General features: G+C 34.2%; 2 protein-coding genes across 2 annotated transcripts in view; one reads left to right on the top strand and one right to left on the bottom strand.

The window, feature by feature from the left end:
- Positions 1-1,803: 1,803 nt before the first annotated feature.
- LOC106871904 (uncharacterized) lies at positions 1,804-10,579 on the bottom strand. Its single transcript, XM_014918659.3, has 3 exons — positions 10,441-10,579; positions 5,659-5,913; positions 1,804-3,041 (listed from the first exon to the last, which is right to left on the bottom strand). Coding segments are annotated over exons 1-3 (858 nt in total). The 5' UTR covers positions 10,443-10,579; the 3' UTR covers positions 1,804-2,440.
- Positions 10,521-26,502, top strand: part of LOC106871902 (mediator of RNA polymerase II transcription subunit 14) — a 55,096-nt gene continuing 39,114 nt past the window's right edge. Inside the window, exons 1-13 of the mRNA XM_089347623.1 lie at positions 10,521-10,601; positions 13,104-13,274; positions 14,191-14,217; positions 14,966-15,071; positions 16,916-17,010; positions 18,451-18,529; positions 19,439-19,568; positions 20,342-20,382; positions 20,651-20,738; positions 22,520-22,548; positions 23,486-23,564; positions 25,355-25,398; positions 26,323-26,411. Coding sequence (XP_089203749.1) covers positions 13,132-13,274; positions 14,191-14,217; positions 14,966-15,071; positions 16,916-17,010; positions 18,451-18,529; positions 19,439-19,568; positions 20,342-20,382; positions 20,651-20,738; positions 22,520-22,548; positions 23,486-23,564; positions 25,355-25,398; positions 26,323-26,411 — 950 coding nt within the window. The 5' untranslated portion in view covers positions 10,521-10,601; positions 13,104-13,131. The remainder of the gene's footprint in view (positions 10,602-13,103; positions 13,275-14,190; positions 14,218-14,965; positions 15,072-16,915; positions 17,011-18,450; positions 18,530-19,438; positions 19,569-20,341; positions 20,383-20,650; positions 20,739-22,519; positions 22,549-23,485; positions 23,565-25,354; positions 25,399-26,322; positions 26,412-26,502) is intronic.

The following is a 26,502-nucleotide window of genomic DNA, read 5'->3' as shown; positions in this document are numbered from 1 at the left end:
TGTTATCAGCTACAGTGTGACAAATTCAAAGTGGTCCTTTATAACCAAAGATTACCTTCTTCAAGTATCTGACCATCATTAAGCTGTTTCTTCCCTCCCTTTTTTCTAGGAATTAAGTTCGGTCATTTTTTATGGGTACTATGCTACTGTTTATCATAACAACTAGCTGCCGTACCCGGTAATTCCTGGGAAAGCGGGGCTTATCCCTTGGTTCCATTCTCATAATTGTTTCGCTAATCCAATAGCAACAATACAAAGTATGTAGCCCTTAAAACGGTTTTTGTGCATTTACAGAGAATACCAAACTGTCTTACACAGGATCTTGTTTTTAGGAATTCCCAAATTGTAAAGTCAGTTAAGTAATAACATGAAATTAGTTACCCGATAGTAAGAATTCAAATAAAGCAGCCCTGAAAAGGGTTTTAATGCATTCCCAGTGTATATAGGACATAGGAAGAAATATTAATAAGGTATGTATACTAAAATCATGCAGCATGTTACGTAATAACAGACTAATCAGATATGAGATAATAACAATTCAAAGTAAATAACTCTGAAAAGGGCTTTTGTGTGTTCCCAGAGAATATTACCCTCAGGGGCGCTAGTGTTGGTCTATTCATGAATAAGTCACAAACTGAAATAAGTGGATCTATTGTTTAAGAAAATACTATTTACTTGTTTAAGGGTTGTACTGGATAAATTGCGAAAATAACTCCAACAGTTCAAATACTAAGAAATAAGCATAAAAACCAGTGATGATATCATCATTTAAAGTCTGTTGTCCATGCTGGCATAAGTTGGATGGTTGTGCTTTCATATCAATGAATAACTAAATAATAGACTTTCCAAATGTATTGAGTGAATGATTGATAATGACTTCTTCACTGCATGAATAATATTTTCACCTTTCTCTTCCACATTTTCCTCTTCATAGTCTAATAGCATTAACATTTCAGACAAGGCGGTGAGCTGGCAGAAACGTTAGCACACCAGATGAAATGCTTAGCGGTATTTTGTCTGTCTTTATATTCTGAGTTCAAATTCCACTGAGGTTGACTTTACCTTTCATCCTTTTGGGGTTGATAAATTAAGTACCAGTTGTGTACTGGGGTCAATCTAATCGCCTGGCCCCCTCCCCCAAAATTTCAGGCCTTGTGCCTAGAGTAGAAAAGATTAAAATCTCAGACAAGTATATGTATTACGATGTCACACACTAACAGTGGAGAGAACCTGTGGAAGAGGTAGACCCAGGAAGACCTGGGATAAGGTGGTGAAGCACAACCTTCGAACATTGGGCCTCACAGAGGCAAAGACAAGCGACTGAGACCTTTGGAAATATGCTGTGCTTGAGAAGACCCCACAAGCCAAGTGAGATCGTAGCCATGGTTGATGCTAGTGTTGCATAACCGGCCCACTTAAAAGTACCTTTCAATTGTTGGGCAATATGCTGTGCTTGAGAAAACCTGGTAAGTCAAGTGAAGCTGTTGTTATGGCTGATGCCAGTGCCACCTGACTGGCACCTGTGCTGGTGGCATGTAAAAAGCACCATTTGAGCCTGGTCAATGCCAGTACTGCCTGACAAGCTCTCATGCCAGTAGCGTGTAAAAAGCAGCATTCGAGCATGGTTGATGCTAGTACCATCTGACTGGCCCTTGTGCTGGTGGCACATAAAAAGCACCCACTACACTCTTGGAATGGTTGGTGTTAGGAGGGCATCCAGCTGTAGAAATCTCGCTGGTTCAGATTGGAGCCTGGTGCAGTCTCCTGGCTTGCCAGTTTTCAGTCAAACTGTCCAACCCATGCCAGCATGGAAAGCAGACGTTAAACGATGATGATAAAATTTCTTTATCAGACAAGTATTTGGGATTTAGACTTTATTGTTCATAAATAGGTATAAAAGATATAGAAATTTACTGAGAGAATATAGCAACAAGAACAAGATATATTAAGAAAAATAAATTTCAACTAAAAAAATATCCATAAAAGTGGCATTAATACAAACATCAATGAGTTGTCCCTGATTTTTTTATGGTATATAAACTCAATGTCTCTAAGATGGTAACAAGGCAACAGTAAGGCAGTAGACTCATTTGACTGTCTCTCCTCTATAAAAAAAATTGAACTAGCACCAAAATGAAAGTAACAAATTAAATCACTACATGAAATTGGAGAAAAATAAAAATTACAAGGAAATCAGAGGTAATGGGTTTTTGTTTTAAAAACAAGCATTTTACAAGGTTGAGTTCTTTTATATAATTGTTTACACTTGTACTTGTTTATGCTTTTTTCCCATAATTTTATCTTTGAATTTTTTCAGATTTGATTTCCGTCTTTTTTTTTTTTTTATCTTGACAAAACATCTTCCTTGTTTTCAGAATTAACAAGATATACATCTTCATGAGTTAAAGGTATACCAAGATTTATGCTTTTATCATATAGTTTAGTTCTCGTTTATCTCAAGAAGCAATGATTTATTCTTTCTACACACTTCAGAAACAAATCTGTCAATCTCTCTTTGGATAGTTTTTTTTGATTTATTAACAGATATCTTTTGAAATATCACATTTCCACTTTCTGAGTGTTTATTTAGTGTATCCACTGGAGCATTCTGTGTTGCAGTTTGATTGTATGATGAACTAGGTGATGCATTGTTTAATAGTTGTTGAGCATCTAAACATTTCTGTGTATCATTATCTTGCAAGATTAAAATTATTCCTTTTGTTGTACTAACTGGATGAAGTGTCTTTGAATTAGATTCAGAACAATCTTGATTCAATGGTTCTATGTCTGACCAAGTAAAAGGAGACTTCATCTCTTTATCTATATTGAATTCTGTCTTGCTTTGAAGCTCAAGCATATTCTGGTGGAATAATTTTAATAAAGCTAACTGTTTTGTTATATCAAAATTTTGTTCTAAGCTTAGACAAGAATATTGTTCCATTAACTGCTTCAACAGTTTACTGAAATCTTCATTAGTTTTTTGACATAACTGGAAAATATCACCCTTTGAGGGGCTGCTACATGTCTCTGAGGAATTGACCCTGTATGAAAAAAAACGAAAAAAAAAGAAAGGAAGGAAGTCATTAGTCTGTAGAAACTTTTGAAAATACAAACAAATAATTATTAGAAATGTGGTTATGAGTAAATTACTTCACATGAAAAAATATTTCTTAAAATATCCGAAACTTTCCCTTTCATATGGGTTTCTTTTAGCTTATACACTCTATTCTTGGTGAGGGCACATGGTCTAGTGGTTAGGGTGTTGCACTCATGATTGCAGGATTGTGGTTTCAATTCCTGGACAAGGTGGTGCATTGTGTTCTTGAACAAAACATTTATCTCACATTGCTCTGTGATCACTTCAACACTTGATGTGTGGTATACTGTGCACCTGTTCAAGCAACATTGGTTTGATGGAGGAAGTGAGCTAATATACATTTGATCACAATAAACAAATCATTTGTACAGGTTGTTTAGCAAGAAACTGCAGAACTGTTTTTTTTTTTAAGTACAAGAGACTACCATCATCAGCCGAAATGTTATTTCTAGTGACTAAGATGTATGCTGATGATGGTAGTCTCTTGTACTTCAAAAAAAGACAGTTCTGAAGTTTCTTGCTGAACAACCTGCACAAATGATGTGGCTGTGTGATAAGTAGCTTGCTTACCAACCACATGGCTTCGGGTTCAGTCCCACTGTGTGGCACCTTGGGCAAGTGTCTTCTACTATAGCCTCGGGCCGACCAAAGCCTTGTGAGTGGATTTGGTAGACGGAAACTAAAAGAAGCCTGTCATATATATGTATATCTATATGTATGTGTGTGTATATGTTTGTGTGTCTGTGTTTGTCCCTCCCAACATCGCTTGACAACCGATGCTGGTGTGTTAACGTGCCCGTAACTTAGCGGTTCGGCAAAAGAGACTGATAGAATAAGTACTAGGCTTACAAAGAATAAGTCCTGGGATTGATTTGCTCGACCAAAGGTGGTGCTCCAGCATGGCCGCAGTCAAATGACTGAAACAAGTAAAAGAGTAAATGCATGTGCTGTATATTAGCTCACTTCCACCATAAAATCGATGTTGTCTGAACAGGTGCACAATGTACCACACATCAGGTGTTGAAGTGACTGCAGAGCAATGTGAGATAAGTGTTTTGCTCAAGAACACAACACACCACCTGGTCTAGGAATTGAAAGCACAAACATTAATCTGTATACACTGAGGATGAAGAACTCTGAGCTGTATGAGAGCCTCCCAAAAGTTAGCTTGAAAATAACACAGAGGAGACTGAGGTTAGCTGGATGTGCTCACCATCATTCAGAGTTGGTACTGCACTCAGTACTTCTGTGGGAGCCCCTACATGGACACACTAGAAGAGGGAGACCAAAGATGACATATGTCGATGCCCTAAGGATAGATACTGGTCTCTGGGAGACACAGGACAAGGCTGTGATGATGAGGAACAAAAACTGCTGGAGAGAACTTGTCCATGGATCTCAGGAATTTTACCTGCCCTACATAGATATTTCTTCTGATTTTAGCATAAACTCTCTGATAAAATATTTATGATTAAGATTGACTTCAAATTTAGTTGATATTTTTACTATCCATTATGTTACCTTATGTATGTATGTATATAGAAAGTTCAATGGAATGTGAATGCTGTAATTTGTGCATTCATCTAAGCTCCAAATGTATGTCTAACTGAGATTATAATATCTTGTGAGCTGGAGTTGCATTTATATTTCACCATTGTTGTAATGTCCACTTTTCTACGTATGCATGGGTCAGACAGAGTTTGTCAAACCAGATTTTCTATGATTGGATGCCTTTCCTGTCACCAACCTTCACATTTTGCCAAGCAAGGTTAATATTTCCTCATAGCCAAACGGGTTTCCATGGAAGACTGGAAAATGAACAACACCATTTCTTTGATAATGATGCTTGTTTTACAACTATCACATGATGTCAAGACAAGTAGACAGAAACATACACACACATATATATATGCATACATATACAACAGGCCTCATTCAGTTTCTCTCAACCAAATCTACTCACATGACTTTGTTTGGTATTGGGCTATAGCAGAAGACACTTGCTCAAAGTGCCATGCAGTGGGACTGAATCCAAAACTATATGCTTGGGATATCAAGACTTCCTAACCACAGAGTTATATCTGCCCCTATGTGTTAGTGTGTGTATCAGTAGTTCATATATCCCCCCCACCAAAAAAAAGCACACTCTAACACATTAGAGCAGTAGTATATTTAGTAGGTTGTTTGTTATATGCAGTCAGAGAGAGACCATTCGTTTTGCTTAACTGTATAGGTGACTTGTCAGACTCAAATGGTTGAAAGTACATCTGATGAGTTGCCTATACAGCTAAGTGCAAAACCAATGGTCACTCTCTGACTGGCCATAACAGACAACCTTCAAAATATATATATATGTTTATTTGTGGGTTAACAAGGCTACCAATGATTTCATGTGAAAAGATCTTCACAATTGTTCAAGTGTTGGTACTTATTTCCATTTTGGAAATGAGTACCAACATGTTCATGTGTACAATAACACAAAAGAAATTATACACAAGCCAGCATTGAAAAAATGAATGTTAAAAAGTACAAGAAAATTTTTTTAAAAATAGGAAACTTACTTGGAATATAAATTAATAAACCAATTAAAATCATGTTCTTTGATATTTTCAAAATTTTTACAACTATGAATTGAGTGTATAGTTGAAAATTGTTTATGGAAGTCTTGCAGTTTATCTATTTTACAGTCATCAGGACAACTTGAATTCAATTGTGGGTATAAATATTTAATGGCATCAATTACAAATAGGCAGTTAACTGACGATAATTCAAGTAATCTATACATTGACCAATTTGATAAGGTACTTGGTGCTGGCCTGCAAAATGAGAAAAAAAAAAAGAGTAGCAAAGAATAATTACTTACAAAGAACATAATGTAAGTTCTGGTTGCAAGAATCATTTGAATACATTCTCATGCAAATGATTAACACATTAATTTGTAAATAAAAACAGTTAACAGAGAGTTGTTGTTGTCATCATCATTTTAATGTCTACTTTTCCATGATTGCATGGGTCACATGAAATTAGTTGAGACAGATTTTCAACAACTGGATGCGTTTCCTATCACCAACCCTCATCTATTTTCCAAGGAAGGTAATTTTTCCCCATGACTAGACGTGTCTCTGAAATGAAGGACACTGCTTACAACTATCACATGATGAAAGGCAAGGAGATAGTAATACAAACATATATACATAGTCAGTGTATTTGTACGAACAACTTGGACTGGTATATTTTAACTTTATCACCCCTGAAAGAATTATTAAATGCAAAAAGAGTGTAGAGAGTTGGAACAAATATTGCAACGCAGTTTGACTTGTGCTCTGAACACTGAGCTAATTCATCATTTGAAGAAAACAAAGATGTGATTGTCATGGCTGGAATGCCTGTTCATTATAGGTCTGCTTGATTAGAATTGACCTGCTGCTGCTACTGCTCATAGAATCTGCCAATACAATGCGTTTACTCTTCATATTCACAAGTGAAAAATTAGGGATCAAAAAGTAAAACTCCCCTAGAGTTATGGTGAAGCCTTTATTGATAAGCAGATGCATAAGGAGTACTCTTTAGGGAAGTAAAGGATTTAGCTTAAATCCTATTTTTGTTCCCCTACCCCTGATAAAAAACCAAATTATGGAATAGATTGGGTAGTGGGGATCTTCTGTGTTGTAATGGCATAAGTTTTGTAAGGGTATCTCATATGTGCTGAAACTCAAGCAACAGTCTGAGAGGTGGTATCTACATTAGGTAAAAAGAGGAAACTATTCACCAACCAATTTCTTAGGTCCCCTATGACCTAAGTACATTTTATGTATGTATGTGCTTTTTGTGTATGTATATGAGCGTGTTCGTGGGCGTACTTGCAGAAGGGTTTAATGCTTCTTAAAAGTTTGTCAAACTGGAGAACAACTAAGGAAGTATTAGAAAAGTACATCCGACATATTTATATCGAAATAGAGTTGCGTAAATACGTCATATGAGAAGTATGTGGTTGTGAGCTGTGTATATATGTGGATGTATTCTGTACGTTGCGTGTTATATAGATGCATGCATATATCAATATATATGAACATTTATGTACACATAGTTATTTGTGCATGAATATTCATATGTGTTGGTGTGTGTGTGTACTGTTTTAATCGCTTTAGCACAAGAGCTGCGGCCATGCTGGGGCAACACTTTCATAGCGTCAGTCTTTCTCTGATATGAAGCATTTGGTGAATGAGGGACTTTTTTTTTTTTTTACATAATCTTCTTAATAATAGATATATTTTAGTGGAATTTTTAAATGAATTTTTCCTGAATACATTTTCAAAGTGTAGATGATGAAAATTTTGATTGATAAATTTTTTATAAATTTTTTTCATATTTTCTTTTACACGGAAAAGAAGTTTATACTTAAAACCATCCTACAACTTGGCTCTTGATCATTGCACAACTTAAAAATTGATATTATTATCCTGATCAACATGAAAGTGAAAGGCATGCAGTGCATAGCCTCAGTAGGACATAACTACGGTTTAGTGCCCTCCTATCTCTGTTTTCACCATAACTTTATCTTTTTTTTATTTACTTGTTTCAATAATTAGACTGCAGCCATGCTGGGGCTTTGATTTGAGAATTTTTAGTCAAATGAATTGACTCTAGTACTTTCTTAAATCCTGGTACTTATACTGTAGATATTTGCTGAACCGCAAAGTTACAGGGACACAAACACAAAATCCATTATGGCTAATCTTACCAATCAGTTTCGCATTAGGAGTTCCATGGAGTGTTAAGTAACAGTCCGATTATGTAATGCAGTACTCTTCTGAGATGGTAGTTATGAAATGAAGTATTAAATGCCAACTCTTAAAAGCACAGAATTACTTAATCGAACTGTTACCTGACACTCCGTTGAACACCTAGTGCAAAACTGATTGGTAAGATCAGGTGCAATACATAATACCGTACACTTTGATTAACATACCCACTCTACTAACAGATATAGGAGAGCATTTTTTCCTGACTTATGGATTCTTAGAGGGTTTACACACACTCACATACATACATTATATATATATATATATATATATATATATATATATATAAAGGTCGGCATGTAATATCTTAATGTATGTCTTTCTTTGATGAAATTATGCTAATAACATATAAATGCAAATTTGAAGCATAAATTTGTAATTTACCTATTGAGTACTAATGGAAACAGCTATAAGAAATAAAGATTACCAATTTTTTAATAATAGATAATTATTATTAACTCTCCATTTTCTTGCTTTCATTTAACTGAATATGAATATATATATATATCAGCAGCGTTGGGCCTCATGGAGGCAAAGTGGCTAGCATTCCTTTCGAGTGTTGGGCCTCACGGAGGCAATGACCAAGACCTTTGGCATTATGTCGTGCTTGAGAAGACCCATGAAACCAAGTAAAATCGCAGTCATGGCAAATACTGGTGTCACACAAATGGCACCCGTGCCAGTGACATGTAAAAGCACCCATTACACTCTCGGAGTGCTTGATGTTAGGAAGAGCATCCAGCCGTAGAAAGCCACTGGAGCGTGTTGCAGCCTTCCAGCATACTAGCCCAGTCAAACCGTCCAACCCATGCCAGCATGGATGAGCATATATATATATATGTATGTTTTTATGTGCATCTTTTTTTTATATATGTGGATGTGCATGTACATAAGTGTGTGCACATGTTTGTACATGAAAAGTATGTGAACGTGAATACTTATCAATGCTTTTATGTACATCATCATCATCATCATCGTTTAACATCCGCTTTCCATGCTAGCATGGGTTGGACGATTTGACTGAGGACTGGTGCAACCGGATGGCTACACCAGGCTCCAATCTAATTTGGCAGAGTTTCTACAGCTGGATGCCCTTCCTAACGCCAACCACTCAGAGAGTGTAGTGGGTGCTTTTACGTGTCACCCGCACGAAAACGGCCACGCTCGAAATGGTGTCTTTTATGTGCCACCTGCACAAGAGCCAATCCAGGGGCACTGGCAACGGTCTCGCTCGAAAACCCTACAAGGCCAGTCAGGCGGTACTGGCAACGGTCACGCTCAGGATGGTACATCTTATGTGCCACCTGCACAAGAGCCAGTCCAGGGGCACTGGCAACGATCTCACTTGGCTTGCCGGGTCTTCTCACGCACAGCACATTTCCAAAGGTCTCGGTCAGTAGTCATCACCTCGGTGAGGCCCAATGTTCGAAGGTCTTGCCTCACCACCTCAGCCCAGGTCTTCCTGGGCCTACCTCTTCCACGGGTTCCCTCAACTGTTAGGGAGTGGCACTTTTTCACGCAGCTATCCTCATTCATTCTCACCACATGTCCAAACCAGCGCAATCGTCTCTCTTGCACACCACTACTGACGCTTAGGAGATATCGTCGTATAGTCAGCTGGAGATGATGCCACATTAGGTTGGCAAATAATCTTTACTTTATATCATTTATTATCAACGTGAAAGTCAAAGGCACGATAAAGCGAACTACAATACAAATCAAAAGTATGGGTACACAATGCAAAACAAAAGCATTCAGTAATAATACTGAATTGTTGCAGACCAAACGAAAATAGGAATTTTTTATTGAGCCTTCCAATTTATATTGGCGCAGGAGTGGCTGTGGTTAGTAGCTTGCTTACCAACCACATGGTTCCGGGTTCAGTCCCACTGCGTGGCACTTTTGGCAAGTGTCTTCATATATACGTATATATATATATGTGTGTGTGTTTGTCCCCCCAACATCGCTTGACAACTGATGCTGGTGTGTTTACGTCCCCGTAACTTAGCGGTTCGGCAAAAGTTACCGACAGAATAAGTACTAGGCTTACAAAGAATAAGTCCTGGGTCAATTTGCTCGACTAAAGGCGGTGCTCCAGCATGGCCGCAGTCAAATGACTTAAATAAGTAAAAGAGTAAATAATAAATGATATTAATTAAGATAATATCGATTTTTTTTTCAGTTGTATAATAATCACGAACAAGTTAGTAAAAAAAATCGACAAGTTTTTGTTTTTATTTCATCAATATTGCATTTAATAACGTATGCCTGCAAAATTTCAGTTAAAAACATGCATTAAAAAAAAATACCGGTAGTGGGGGCACTAAACCGAAGATATGCCGCCTTTATGAAATGTTGCTCCACTAAGTCGTAACATTTTACTTCGGAGTATGTTCATCAAGCACCTTGTGAGTTTTTAAATTTAGGCATTTATCTAACACGCATAATGCATCTTAACATCACTGTAAAATCATAACAATTAACAATTAAAAACAGTCAATGTTCAGAAATGCCACAAAGAATTAAACAAGTTACACTTACATCGTGGAAGTTGATAGTAACTAGGAAAGTTTCCTCCCCTTCGTTTGATGAATATCAGCCAGCAGGTGGCGCAAAGTGCTAAATCTAAGCCGCCATCAGTGCGAGGCATAATCGCATCTTCGTATCTTTCTTCTCTGAAGTGCAGCATTTTTTTTTTCACGGTACGTTCTTATTCTTTCATATCTATCTGTCTATATATATATATATATATATATATATATATATATATGTTCGACTTTTCAGGAGTTCAGCTTATTGTAAATACATTATATATCTATTTAGGGTGTTTAATTTTGTAGTAAATCGTCAGCTATCAGTGAAAGAATTTCATTCCAATATGTTGTTATTGTTAGGCATTATTACATGAGTTTGAACTGATGTAATAATAAATGGTATGTTGAGGTCCCACAAATTTCTAAAAAAATATAGGTGAGGAGAAATGAGATTCTCAAGAGCTATATAACGTATATATGAAATAATTAAGAATAGAAACTGGTTCATAAGTTTAACTCGTTGTTTACTCCAGTGGCCGGCTCTTATTTATTTTTCATATAAAGTGTTGAATTATTACGGCTCTTTTATTTTTGTAATGTAGTTTTGCTTGATGATTTTTCTCCCTGTTTCCCATCGAAAATCTACGTCTGTGAACAACACAGCAATGCTTTCGAAACTTCGCAACTTCTGATATGAAGATGACAATCACAAAACAAGCAAACTGTCCAGATTGACGAGCTTCGAGGAGGATTCTTACACGCTCGCTCGACCTGCTAGAAATTGCAACCTAATTCACTTCGAATCATATACCATCTTTAAATAAGATAAAATGACAGTTTAGATAATGTTGTTCTATACATGAAAAGTTCGAGAGAATAAAACGCGATGGTTATGATCGGAACGACTTTAATTGTAGGTCAACTCGATCAGATATGGATATGGGGGTGGATGGGGGCTAAAATAACCTGTCCATATTAAAAGAAAAAAGATTTTACCATTCTTTAATAATGCTCTATATAAAGTTAGCTGTGATGTAAAACATTCCGTTACTAGAAATAAGTTTTGTGTTAAATTTTAATTATTAAATCTAACATTTTATTTTATTACTATTTAAAAAAAGTTTGATGGAATCATGTTTACAACTATTTAGGATTTGTTTATTAGAATTGAAGCAAAGATTTAGTTTTTTATTACATGGCATCTTAAACCAATTATAGATGGTAACGTGCTTGAATTCTCCGACAGATAAATTCTACTCTAAATGAAAGACTGTCTGACAGTTTAGCATGAGAATGAAATCGGTTTGTAAAGAATCTCGAAATTGGGTTCAAACCGCTCCGTCAGTGATTAGTGCTAAGGTGGAATCTAAAGACGATTAGCTTTGCTAGAATGTTCTCAAAGGTTGAATCGTTTGCCGCTATCAAGAAGAATAAACAACTTTACTTTGTTTTTAGCAATCCAAAATACTTTATTTAGTCATTCAGGGATAATAACTGTAGATAAATCGTTAACTATGAGTAAAAGGATTTGATTTCAATATATTGAAGGACAAGAAATTTCTAGTGTGTTTTGGAGGCGGGTATGTGCTCAGTTGCTTTGATGTATACTGGTCGTAAAGGAAAAGAGTGATTTACGGTTGATTTCGGAGGTTGTCTTTTATGATTAGTTCCTTCCCTCTTGAAATGTTGGATGTGAGAGCAAAATAGTAATTGAGGATACAATGATGTATTCTATATCTTGTGGAGACAAGGCCAACAAAGAAGCCTCTTTATATTTGCTAAACTTGATCCTCAGTCAAACCGTCCAACCCATGCCAGCATGGCAAGCGGACGTTAAACGATGATGATGATAGAAGGAACCAGCTTTCCTTCAAGTCAAAACCTTCTGTAGAAATGAGTTGTGATATCACTGGTGCCAAGCTGTATCAGCTTTTTCCTTTCCTTTGGATACATCAATGGCGTAGAGAGGGGAGGTTGGTATGCATGAGTGACTCTGGTCTTCCATAAACAACCTTGCCCGGACTTGTACCTTGGAGGGGAACTTTCTAGGTGCAATTGTATGGTCATTCATGACTGAAAGGGATCTTTTACAGTAACATTATGATATAAATACACTATTATAACATCGTCTTGTATTTATGTTATCAAGATAAAAATGATAGTTTCCTGTAAATTTTAAATAATAGATTAACAATATTTGTAAAATGGTCTATAACAACAGTGTTTACCCATGCCAGACTGTAAATGGTATGTATGAAAAGGTCTATCTTATGGTACTCTTTGTTACTAGGACACATGCAAATGTGACAAAAATCTGCTTGGTTAATCCCGAAATATAGGAAATGGTAATGTAAGAGCAAAGATCAGTGTGAGTAAACAAAAAAGGTGCAACACAGCCTATGTTCTGATAAGGGACATTGTTTCATTTGTGGGTGTTTACAGCAGGAAACTACCATTTGAAAAATTGACTGCATAGCTGCATCAAGTGCTACCATAGTATTCACTAAGGTACAAGAATCTGTATTGTCTTTTAAACCCTTAATGACAACATAAGCACAGTAAATTTTTTAATTTTTATTAATGGTTTTTAAACTTTTTTTTCATTGGTTTTAAATGATTTACATTTTGCTTTGTATTAAATTCATCTATATTTATCTTTTATTTTTTCAGCTGTGAGTTGTAACTTTGAATTTCCAAGATGTCCCCCATTGACAGTCAGCTTCCTATGCCGACTGGCCCGTCACAAGGGGGAGGTACAGGAGGTGGAAGTATTGCGCTTAACACTCTTATTGACTATATTATTCAAAGAACTTATGCAGAAATGTCTGTACTGTCAGAATTGTAAGTGTATATATTGTTATTTATTCATAAGTTATTCATGTTATCATCATCATCATCATTTAACGTCCATTGTCCATGCTGGCATGGGTTGGACGGTTTGACTGAGCTGGCACGCTGGAAGGCTGCACCAGGATCCAGTCTGATTTGGCATGGTTTTCTATGGCTGGATGCCTTTCCAATCACTCCGAGATTGTAATGGGTGCTTTTATGTGCCACTGGCATGGGTGCCATTTGCGTGACACTGGTATCTGCCATGACTGTGATTTTGCTTGGTTTGACGGGTCTTCTTCTCAAACACAACATGATGCCAAAGGTCTTGGTCATTGCTTCTATGAGGCTCAACACTCGTAGGGAGCTCAGCAACTTTGCTTCCATGAGGTCCAATGTATATGCATCACTCTTAAGAGTATATAAGTATTTATATATATTTTATGAATTTTGTAAGCTCAAATAAAATTTGTTGACTTTCACATTTATCCAAATGTTACAATTCTCCTAAATGTTGAAGAAGAACCCTATCTGAACAAAGTACTTCATCTGAAAATAAATAAGGATGAGCATCAAGAAGAGTATTTGGCTGTAGAAGAGTGCTTCAAAGATTCTCATCCAGTCATTTATGTGATTGCTGTGGATATGGTAACTATGTAGTACTTATGTGGATTATGAGATTGTCTCTCTTGCTGATATTTCGGCATTTCATTAGCAGTAGATTACCCGTTTTGAGGTTTCAATTCTTCTATCAGCTGTTGTTGATAGACTGTTATTTTGTTCAAAGAGCCACACTTCTTGCTCCCCAACTTGTCTCAAGGAAACACTTGTGTTGCTATTATTTTATGTTAGGCTCAAATATAATTTGCATAACAAAAATATATTAATTGTTCAAATATCTTCATTTTCTAAAAATTTTATTTTACAGGCTTCCACGAAAATCAGATATGGAACGGTAAATAATACATTTTTTTTACATTAATATTTTAATGGCATGGGTAATTCTTATTTGTCTTGAAAGAAGTTGTTGGTGATGGGTGAAAGAGAGTTATGGAGAGATCTAGATGTAGAAATTGAGTGTATATACAAAGGTTGTACTGGAAGTAAGGTAAAAGTGGGCAAAACCATGTTTTCAGTGGCTTCAAATACTTACAGCAGATTGAAGTAGACTTCCACCTTTCTCTCCTTCAAATCTAGTCTCATCAACCAAGCTATCCACTTTACACACACTTTCTGATACTCAGTCATCCATCATCTCCTATGTATTATGACAACAGTTCAGTCGTGTAGCAAGTTCACAGGTTGTGCTGCATCTGTCTGCCTGAATCAATTTATTCTGTTGCTGGTGATTCATATCATTGGTTGCAATTGATGGTCTTCCACTGCATGGTTTGTCTTCGATGCTGGTTTCCTGTTCTTAGAATTTCTTTATCCATCTGTGTATAATACTGTTTATGATATTTAATACAGTTTACATTAACACTTTATTTCATATTTAGTCTTGTTGAAAGATAATATTAAAGTTAAATTTAAAGGAATTTTGCTAAGCTAAAAGAGAACAACTTTGAGGTGTTTGGTTTATCAATGTTTGTGGTGTGTTTTAGGTATAGTGTAAACATTAAAAATGCTTTCACATATTGAGTAAACTTGCTGCATAGATGTCCTGTTTTATTTTATATATTTATTATTTTTGTTTATTTCAGAAAAATAGAGATTGTCCAGTTTTCACAGAGAACACGCCAGTTATTTGTTCGCCTCTTGGCCTTGGTGAAGTGGGCTAATAGCGCTAGTAAAGTGGATAAATGCGGGGTAAATTTTTTGTCACTTATATGATTTCTTTCTTAACAACTCAAATACATTTTGCTGAGAGATTTTTAAGACAACAGCTGTCTAACCCAATATTTATTTTGGAATTAGTTTGTTACTTGATGATTTGTGCTACCATTATGAATACCTATGCTTATTTATCATATAAAACATAAATCAGTCATTTGTATTGCAATCCTTTTTATGTTTGTCACTTGTGCAAACAATTTCCTATTTGCTAAGTAACCATTTATATTACAATATCCAGACAATTCATTTGCACATGTAGACTTTATGTATCAGTTATTTTCACATCAAAACAATATTTTCCTAGTTAAAACAATATTTATTCAAGGTTAGAATTAGTGAGATTTAAAAGAAGAAAATTGCAAATAACGGGAAAACTTCAATGATTATTTCTAACTTCATTTCTTTCTGTTTAATTAACTTATCCTTTATTTAATCCACATCATTTTTATTGACTCTACTACTTCTACAATACTAGGCACATTTGCTTCCTGCTTTTTTTTTTTTTTTTTTTTTTTACTACTTATCACAGATAAATCTTTGACACTACATCCTTCTGATAAGTTGTCTTCATTTGTCAGCTGTTCTATAACAAAATCTCTTATTTCAAGTGCAAAGTGCTTTTTGGCATTCAAGCCATAATCTTAACTGAACACTTTATGTAGCACTCTTTTTTTTACCAACTGTTTCAACTATCTTTCTATGACATTGATATAAACATCAAGATAAATATCCTATCAAACACTACTAACTATCAGACATCATATATTGTTAGTTTATGAAAATATGAAAATAAGTATATACTAACTTTATTTGAAAGCAAGTGAATGCTATTTTTTTTTATCTCAACATTAACAAAATAATAATGTCAAAGTAGATAATGAAACTGCTTGGAGCCAATGACAGACCTTTCATTGCAGGGGTTTGGACATCACACATTTGTGACTGAAATACTGTCACTTCCATAGCACAGGCAATTGAAGAGTTTTTTTTTTTTTTTTCAAATGAATCAAGTCATAACCTTATCCATCTATTGTTTTCATAATCGGTCATAATGTCTTACGTTTAAGATGATTCCCATGCTTTCCCTGATGAGAAGGTTACAATTTTAATATCAAAGATCCCTATGGATCACACAGGTTGTAATCCTTTGAAACATATGTAGGAATAAAGTATGCAATTATAACATGCGTTTTCTCCAATCCTTAAATTCTTAAATATACTCAAATACCCAAAATTTCAAAGAGTTCCTGCCTTAAAAACAGGAGCTAACCACAGTTATTTTGTGTTCTTTGCTACATTGGTTTCTATTAACCCATTTATTCTATCAGAAGAATTTTTATTCATTAAGATAGAAGAAATACACATAATTATATATATATATATATATATATATATATATATATATATATATATAGGAGCAGTAGTAATTCTCCAGTCTGTTGCATGGTTGTCTCTTCTGCTGACGTGCTGTGTGGTCAAAGTTATTGTCTTCATTGATCACCATAGATGAACATAATAACTTGAGGCATCTTCTTTTGTTTTCCTTATTTCTCTCTCTTATATGTTATAGTTTTAGCAGTCACTAGGTCATCCTCAGATTTGACAGATGAACTATTATCATCATATACTTACCTAATTAATATACCTAATGCCATTGTTCCATACCTTAATTAATAGAAAGTTATCAATTTATCTTTAGTAGCATCTGTTATATTGTGTACATGTTTACATTAAATGTTACAGTATTATAGCTATAGACTTAACATTAACATATTTTGATACCTGTGCAACATCTAAAATGAATTTGATATTTGTAGGAAATATGCAACTTTTTGGAACAGCAATCATTATTGTTTGTAGAAACAGCTGATGCTATGGCCAGAATGGCAAGAGAAACTTTAGTTAATGCTCGGTAAGTTCAGTGTGCTTTTTCTTCTTTTTCTGTCTTTGACAAAGAAAATTGTAGCCTTTCTTTATATCCTGTTGTAATAAGTTTTCTTGTCCTGCAAAAATTATTACTAATGTTATTTGTCAATGTTTATAACAAGCTTGTCAGTGATTATTGCTTACAACTCCTAATTTTTGTGGCAATGATTTCTCCTTTCCCAGAAAATAACATTATGGATATTTCTCCTCAGATATAACCTGTTTAAGTTTGGTTTGGAAACACACTGGATAATATACCACATTGTGCTAAATCAGATATGTACTTGTATGCTGCCTAGTATATATTAAGTAGTTTTGCATCAGCAGAGACAAGTTGGAGTTAGTTTATTCCTGGGTTCCACTGCAAATTATTGGCAACATTTACAAAATTTTGAATGATGTGTGATGTTACAGGTATTTTGGTGTCTACGTATGTTTTTGAATTTGGATCCAGCTTCTCACTCTGGATCATCAGTAACTGATGCTTTACAACATGTTACTGGCATTAGTAAAAAACTGTGTAAAAAGTTTTTAGCTGAGACTTTGTGAGGCATATATCTAGTGTTTATGTGTGCAGGTTAGATATTTAATATGAATGGATGTATAAGCATCTTTCTCTTCTGTCTTGTATGTATCAGATGGCACAACATACACATATTTATATCCTTCAGAAACCTTTCTTTGTTGCTCCCCATATATATATATATTCTGTTGTGTCTGGGGAGAGTCATTTTCTTATTGTGCCTTAAAATTTAACACACTCACCAGTAAAATTTCCACTTATTTCTTATTTTTATTTTCTTAAAATTTTCATTGCATCTTGCAACCTTTTCAATTGTCTTGACTCTTTTAAGGCACAATAAGAGAATGACTCTCCCCAGACACAACAGAATATGCTTCAACACATGAAATCACATAAAAAATCTTGCAAACCAAATCCAAAAACGATATATATATATATATATATATATATAAAGAGGGAGTGCAGTTGGTGTTAGGAAGGGAATCCAACTGTGGAAATTATGTCAAAGCAGACATAGAGCCCTCTGGCTCATCTTTTCTTATCATCCTAGCATGGAAAAAGGGACTGTAAATGACAATGAGGATGATCAGGTGAAGAAAAACAGCTGTAGCTAAAATGCATTTGACTTGCTAAACAAACGTTATTTTCCTTTAATAGAATGCAAACCTTTCAGCTAGAAAGTGAGTGCTATTCTAGTAGTTTCTCTTAAATACTCTACTGTGTTAGGGAATTTCAGTAACTTAACTCCATCATAATAAAGTTGTACTGGTAGCATATGATTGTGATCACTTTCACATTTAGAGACTGATATGTTATTAATTTGCCTAACCGTTGTAACTTGTACTGAATTAAAGTGAGAGCTAGCTGGTGAATACAGTCTGTTTTGTTTTCTTTACATTTTAGTCTTCCAAACTTTCCATTGCCTTATGCTGTTGATGTCTTAACAACTGGGACCTACCCCAGATTACCAACCTGCATTCGAGTAAGATCAACTACTGCTCTTATTTTCGTTTGTGATATATCTGTCATGTAATTAGTACTGCTATACGGCAAAATATAAATTCATTACAATAACCATTTTTATTGTAGCACAAAAAAATATCTTATTTTATATTTGAAGAGAATATATTGTGATATCATTACTAATTTAACTATTATTATAAAACGGCTGGTGAAATAGTAGTGTCAAACTAAACACATTAAAGTATTTAGCTTTTTCTCCCTGTTTTCAATTTAAATCCATTGATATTGACATTGAATCTCATTACTTAGTATTTATAAAATAAATACTGGTAATATATTAGGGTAGTGTCAATCTATTACACCCTTTCCTTTTTAATAAGTTTGGCTTTATTCTAATTAAAAGAAAATCTTTATAAAATTTTACGAAGGTGGGCTGAAAAGTTCATAGGCTGACCATGAAGGAGTGATGCTAGAGCTGTGAAATCTTCCATGCATTAATTTCAACTCTTCTTATTAATAATAAGTACATTGTTTCTGTGCATGACTATGTTTTAAACTGGTTCATCATCCTCCATATTCTCCTAGTTTGGCCTCATCTGACTATCATTTGTTTCCCAACATGAAAAAACACTTGGCTGGGAACTTGTATCTCAGTGATGACGATATATCTGCTGTTGATGACTTTTTCAACCAATGAGATGAAAAGCTTCTTCACCAATGTGATCCAAGGACTAAAACATCGATGGGAGAAGTGTGTGAACTGCAATGGGGACTATGTTGAAAAATGAATTTCATTTGATCACATTCTGTGAGAGTATCTTGGCCAGCCTATGAACTTTTCAAGTAACCGTCACATAAATGAAGTTTTTATAAAATGTTTTTTTCAAGAGTGTTCTGACAAAAAAGAAATATCTTTGCCTTTTTTTAGGACAAAATTGTTCCTGTTGATCCAATAACAGTGACAGAGAAACGCCTCACTTTACAAAGATTGAGTCAAGTGATAGAGTATCGGTTAGTGTGCAGTGAGCTTCCTCCACAAATGAGACGTCTAAAAATAGGTATGGTCATACATCTGAATTATTATTTAATAGTTGTTTTTTACATTGCTTTAAATTATTAATCTGATTTGTTTTATATATTCAATGCTGAATTGTGAGTTTAGGTGGGTGCTGTAAAAACATACTAATATTCTTTTGAATTTATGACTAAAATTTCATGATATAGACACATAACTATGTATCTTTATAGAACAAAGTCATGTGCCAATGTGGACATCTATGTACTTACTCAAATGCTTGAAATAGCAACTAGACCTTTCTCAAATCATAACCATCTTTAAAAATAGTATATATACATTTGGCTAGTTTAATCCCTGATGTACAAGCAAACATTTGTTACCACCTCCACTTGACTGGCATTGGTTTATTTATGGCTCTATGGTGCTTTGGCAAAAGAAACTGATAGAATACGTACCAGACTTAAGGAAAAAAAATAAGTACTGGAGTTTTGTCTCATTAAACCCTTCAGCATGGCCTAATCTAATGACAAAACAAGATAAAAGATTGTGTCTACTGAAATCTTAGGTCTTTTCAAAATCTGTTGATGGAAAGTTTTAAAGAAAAAGACCTCAAAAAAAAAAAAAAACCCCAAAACATAGGATATCTGTTTGATGAAATGCTTGATCTTTTTTCTATGCCTATTCTACTTTTCAATTCTTTTGTGAACTATGAGTTATATTTTACTAACTTAATTTTAAATTCTTGTTTTTAATCAAATGCATTATCCTATATTATAGTTAAAATTGATTTTCCTTATTTTGTTTATTGTTTAGAAAATGGTCGAGTAAAGTTTCTTGTGGAACATGAATTTGAGGTAAGTTTAATTAGTATCTCTCTTTAGATAGAAGTGTTTATTTGTAAAGAGGCAATATTAAGATAGATTAACTTCTATATACATTCCCACTGTTTCAACATATTTTAATATAATCGTATTGATATTTTAATTCAGTTATCTTTAGTATTTTCTTCGTATTAAAACTGAAAGGTTATCTAATTTTAGTATCTTGATTGATGTGACTTTATCTTGATGTATTCTTTCTGGAGTATTTGTTACCTGTAAGAATATTTTTGATGTGATTCAGGTGACACTAACTCTGATGGGAGACAGTCCTACTATACCATGGCGATTACTAGACATTGCTATTTTGGTAGAAGATCATCAGACTGGTGGTTGGTATTGTTTAAATATTTCTCTTAATCAAGTTATATATATTGATATCTCTGATATAGGTTGATTTTTTTTTTTACTATTCATATATGTTTTGACAAAAAGCCAACATTTTTTGGGTAGAACTGTAGACTGTTGAACCAAAGCCAGTATTTGATTGGGACTTTTATTTTTAATATCATTTTGTATCTTTTTGAAATGATTCCATTACTTCTCAAAACATCCAAACAATAAGGGATTTTAAGAATTTGTGTGAAATTCAAAAGAAATTTGAAAGATTGAAATTTTATTGACACCAGAAGAATGGTAGACAAAATCGATATGGCAGTTAACCTAGTTAAAACAAATAAATGTTGAATAACCAAGATTCCACAAATGTTCTTGAAGCTTCTCCATAAAAATGTTAAAAATATAATTTTAGAAATGTTCTTCAGAATATAGGAAGTCGAACAGAAAGAATATTGCAGGGCAAATTTAGTGATGCACTAAGTTAAAGGATCATTTTTGAGTTGTAGACTATCCCTAGTGATTTGTGTATTAAAAAAAATCATCTATAGAAACTTCAGTGAAGTATTCAATGAAAAAGGTATCAATATTTCCCTAGGGTTACCATAGAGTGACTTAAGCTTAGCACTGTAAGCTAATGACACTACTTCCTCAAATTTAGCTCATCATCAGCATCATCATTTAACACCTACTTTCCATGATGGTATGGGTTGGACAGTTTGACTGAAAAACTAGTAAGCTGGGGAGCTGCACAGGTTCCAATTTGATTTGGCATGGTTTCTATGGCTGGATGCCCTTCCTAACACCAACCACTCCGAGAGTGTAGTGGGTACTTTTCACGTGCCAGTTATGTAACACCAGCATCAGCCATGACTATGATCTCATTTGGCTTGACAGGTCCTCCCAAGCACAGTATATTACCATAGGTCTTGGTCCCTTGTCACTGCTTCCATGAGGCCCAACATTCGAAGGGTGCTTTTTACATGCTACCGGCACAGGTGCCAATTATGCAACACTGGCATTGGCCATGACTACAATTTCACTTGGCTTGCTTAGGCATGACCAATACAAATAAAATGATTTGACTGCAGAAACAGCAACTGTTGGTATTAGAATACAAACTCTTGCACAAATTGCTGGAATTAGCAGCTAAATTTTCCTCATATCACACTTTGCTGTCTTAAAAAAAAAAGGGACAATAGATTATGTCCTGGTATGCTATGCCTAGGAAAAGGACTGGGTGGTCATGTCTAGGCTGGCAGCTTATCAATTTGAACTACTGAATCTTTTAATTCTTTAAATACTTACTATCAAATATGAAAATAAGCATGAATATCCATGACTAGTCCCATGGCATATGTCATACAATGTGGGAGCCTCTATATAGTTGCTTGAACTGTTAGAACTATCTGCTAAATCTTCTTTAGCTCATACTGTCTTTAAAAAAACGATACTTTGAATACTGGACTTCAGGTACACTATGCCTATGAAAAATAAAGAGGTGGTCATGTCTGGGAGGCTTTTGATATTTGATCTGACTAGTTAAACCCAATATAGGGCTTATTGACAACAATTAATTGAAACAGTTTAATTAAAATAAGAATGTAATCCCATAAAGATATTTATTTAAAAATTGATTGAAACATGTAGAACTAATTAATCTTAAGAGTTGTTATAGTCTTTCAATTTAATATTTTCATATGAAATTAGACCTATCACCTGTTCATTTTATATTTCTGTTGATCATTCTATGCTTTTTTTAAAAATGTTTTTGTAGATGGAAAAAGCTTGGTCCACTCTCTGCAGGTAAACATTTAATAGTTCTAAGTTTAAAGCATCGATTTACTTGTTGAATTTTAGTATTTACATATTCAAATATTTTTCTAAGTAAATTTTATTTCAAGAGATATATACATCATTATAGTGGCACTTTCAACTTGGGATTTTCAGTAATAGAGAAATTTGCTGATATTTTTTAATATAACAATTTCTTTTTCAATGTGTGAGCTAACATTCTTCTTGAATTTTAGTTTCTGTAAAATGTTATTTACATTAAAAAAGTAGCTTAATGTGTCAAATACTTAGCAAAAGAAACACTTAATTGGCGTCTAATTTTAAACTAATTGAAGCATGGTTCAAATACATTTAAAAATAATGCACATTGTTTTAATGTTTTAGCCAAAGTTCCTTTCTCATTATTACCATGTATGAAAGCGGTGAGCTGGCTGAATCGTTAACATGCCAGACAAAAATGCTTAGTGGCATTTTGCCCATCTTTACATTTTGAGTCCAAATACCTTCACGGTCAACTTTGCATTTCATACTTTTGGGGTCAATAAAAATAGGTACCAATCAAGCACTGGGGTTGATGTAATTGGCTAGTCCCCTCCTACAAAATTTCAGGGCTTGTGCCTATAGAAGAAAGGATTATCACCATATATCAAGATGTGGCTATTAATAAATAATTTATTATTTTATTTGTTTTATTGTTATGTGTTCATAAGGATCCATAATTGGTACATTTAGTGATTTTATAAGGAATAATCTCAGTCAAAAAATATTTTAGAGATTTTTTTCAAATTTGTACATATACTTGCATACATATTCAACAATTTGGAATATATCACTTGTAATACTGTTTCAAGCTGTGTTATTTTTCTGTTCGACTAAATTCATTTTAAACATTATGTTATACATGAATATTAAAAAAAATACATTAAAGAAGTCATTTTTATTTTATTAGGTAAACTACATCCATAGACTAGTGCAGTCTCGTCTTCTGGATAATGAGAAACCTCTACATGATCTCTACAGAATGCTACGTATACTTTTTGTGCAAAGATGAAATATTTTTCATGATTTTTATAAAAGAATTATCTGATGCATTTGTTTAATGTCACAAAACACAATCAAAAAATTAGTGAACTATCTTTATTTGTGTTACAAGTTGTAGAACTAATCTGTCTACATGCTCAGAATATAATAAATCTGCTCAGTTTGTTTCATTAATAGTGGTTAGCATTACATAGAACATTTTTGTTGTTAAATTAATGTGTATAAACACTTTTGATAAATATATTGTCTAATGAGTAAGAAGTATCTTAGTACTGAAGCAGTATTTTGAAATAAGGAAACTTAGAGATTCTTTTATTCTTTTCTGTCATTTAACTGTGGCCATGCTGGAGCACTACCTTTTAGTTGAACAAATCGACCCCAGGACTTCTTTGTAAGCCTGATTCTTATTCTATCGGTTACTTGTGCTGAACCGCTATGTTACACACCAACATCGGTTGTCAAGCAATGGTGGTAGGACAAGCACAGGCACACAAACATATATATATATATATATATATATATATATATGTGATGTGCTTCTTTCTGTTTCCGTCTACCAAATCCACTCACAAGGTTTTGGCCAGCCTGCGGCTATAGTAGCAGACACTTACCCAAGGTGGTACCATGCAGTGGGACTGAACCTGGAATCGTGTGGTTGGTAAGCAAGCTACTTAACACACAGCCACTCCTTAGTAAAAGATAAAATGTTATTTGTACTGTGAAAATCAAGATCTGGAACAATTATTTGCATATTTATTCTTAACATGTCTAAGCAGGTTAATCTTGACTTGATCAAATCATGATTTCTGCTGCATTGCTTTTGTAGTGCTTTAAAATTTGAAATACAAAACATTGATTTTCTTATTTTGGTCAACTTATTATAAAATCCTCATCATGCTGCCTGACTGGTTCCCGTGCTGGTGGCATGTAAAAAGCACCCATTACACTTTCGGAGTGGTTGGTGTTAGGAAGAGCATCCAGCTGTAGAAACTTTGCCAGATCAGATTGTAGCCTGGTGCAGCTTCCTGGCTTGCCAGTTCAACCCATGCCAGCATAGAAAATGGACGTTAAATGATGATGAATGATCTACCCTGGCACACGTGTATGAGATTGGACAAATGTGGAATTATCACTTCAGAAGAAAGTGTAACAGATAAAATGAGATGGAGGATACATTATTGGTCCTATATTTTATGAAAATACTTTCAGCCATAATTGGTAATGTGAAACCAAAGATCTTGTTGACTTAAAAAAACTGATTTCGTTAACTATTTAGAATATATTACTAAGTATCTCTGGTGAATAGAAATGAGTAATACTTTCACCCCAGGGTTTTTGGAAGGAAAAAGAAATGTTTTTCTTTTTGTTATGAGAGAAGATTATTATTAATCAATTCATTTAAATTAGTTACTAAAAGAGCTTGTACATAGCTCCAGTCTGAAAGAGATTGAGCATTTGCTGTACACTCTAACTTTAAAGCTAGGCATTCTCTTGTTGGATTATAATTGTCTTATTTTACCTTTCTTATACTTAGAGAATTAATTTAAGTACCTTTAACATACTGTTTTAAAGCAAAACATCCCTCTTCTCTTTATTTTAGAAAGAGAGCCTTTGACATTAAGCTCATTAATGTTTTAGCATTTATTTTTCCATGCTAACATAATTGTTATCAAAGCTAATTGATGTTTTGTATCTTATATGTACAAATTTACAAAAGTATCTTCCTTTATATTTTTCACAATAATTTTAGATATATTTCCTTAAGTCATCTCTTAAGATTCCTTCTGTTTGTCTTTACAACTGGAAGTATTGCACTCACAGGTATGTATATACAGTTATTTAAATTTGATATATATTTCATTGAAATAAGGAAAACACCCTTGAGTCCTTTCACCTACCTAATCTCTATCAAACTATAAATACTTCTACACCTATTAAATCATCCATCCACTGCCTCATTGCAATCACCTAGTATGCATCCACACACCACACCCTATTGCACTTCAGTTCAGCAAACTGGTCAAACTTGTGCCAGTTTTATGCTAATTACTCTTGGGAGCACATTTGTTTCATTCCTGAGCAATCTCTGACAGCTGGGCAATTGACTGAACTTTTCCTTTTAGGTAAAAACTCAATTTTTTAAGTCCTTGAAGTAGTTTAGGTGACTGCTCACTTTGCATCCAACTTCCTACTGCTCAAACTTGACAAATCACCTCTGAATCTGTCTGTCTTCTACCATTCTAGATTCACTACAATACCTACATATATGTTGATGATATTGTCCTTTATTCTTTCCAAATGATTCTCAACCATATGCAACCTAGACACTATATGCCAAACCTTCTTTGATTCAATGAGTAGGGATCTCAAAAGCATCTTTCATTGAAGGTCTTATCTCTTTGAAAAGCAAGAAAACAAATGCTACTCATATCAAGAAAATGTCATTGCACTTCCCATCGACATCTTGAGTAGCATGCAGCTATAGCCCTTACATTTACTCCAAAAAATATGTATATGTCACATTCAAATCAATGTTTGTTAATTCGTTCCAGACTTATGTTAAATACAATTAAGCTAGTTACAGTAAAAATGTTTTCTCTTTCTGTAAATGATAAAGATATAACTACTGAGAAGTATCAACTATTTTGATTAAATGACTTTACTCATATACCTTCTAAAATATTAATGAAATTTTATACTCATCAGTTTATGTAACATAAATGTGTTTATTTTTTCTCTGTTAAGATTCAACGCCTTGTTAGAGAACGGCTTGGTGATAGTGTTCGAGTAGAGGAGTATACACCTGGGAAATGTTTGGTTGTATCTTACTGGAGGTAAGATTATTTTTCACACTTTTATTTCTGCTTGATAAAGGCAGTTTTATATTTAAATGCAATATATGAATCTAACTTAAATGATTTAAAA

The sequence above is a fragment of the Octopus bimaculoides genome, chromosome 2 (genome assembly GCF_046866305.1).
Source record: "Octopus bimaculoides isolate indiv1 chromosome 2, ASM4686630v1, whole genome shotgun sequence".
Classification (NCBI taxonomy): domain Eukaryota; kingdom Metazoa; phylum Mollusca; class Cephalopoda; order Octopoda; family Octopodidae; genus Octopus; species Octopus bimaculoides.
This window is presented reverse-complemented; position numbering and strand designations above follow the sequence as displayed.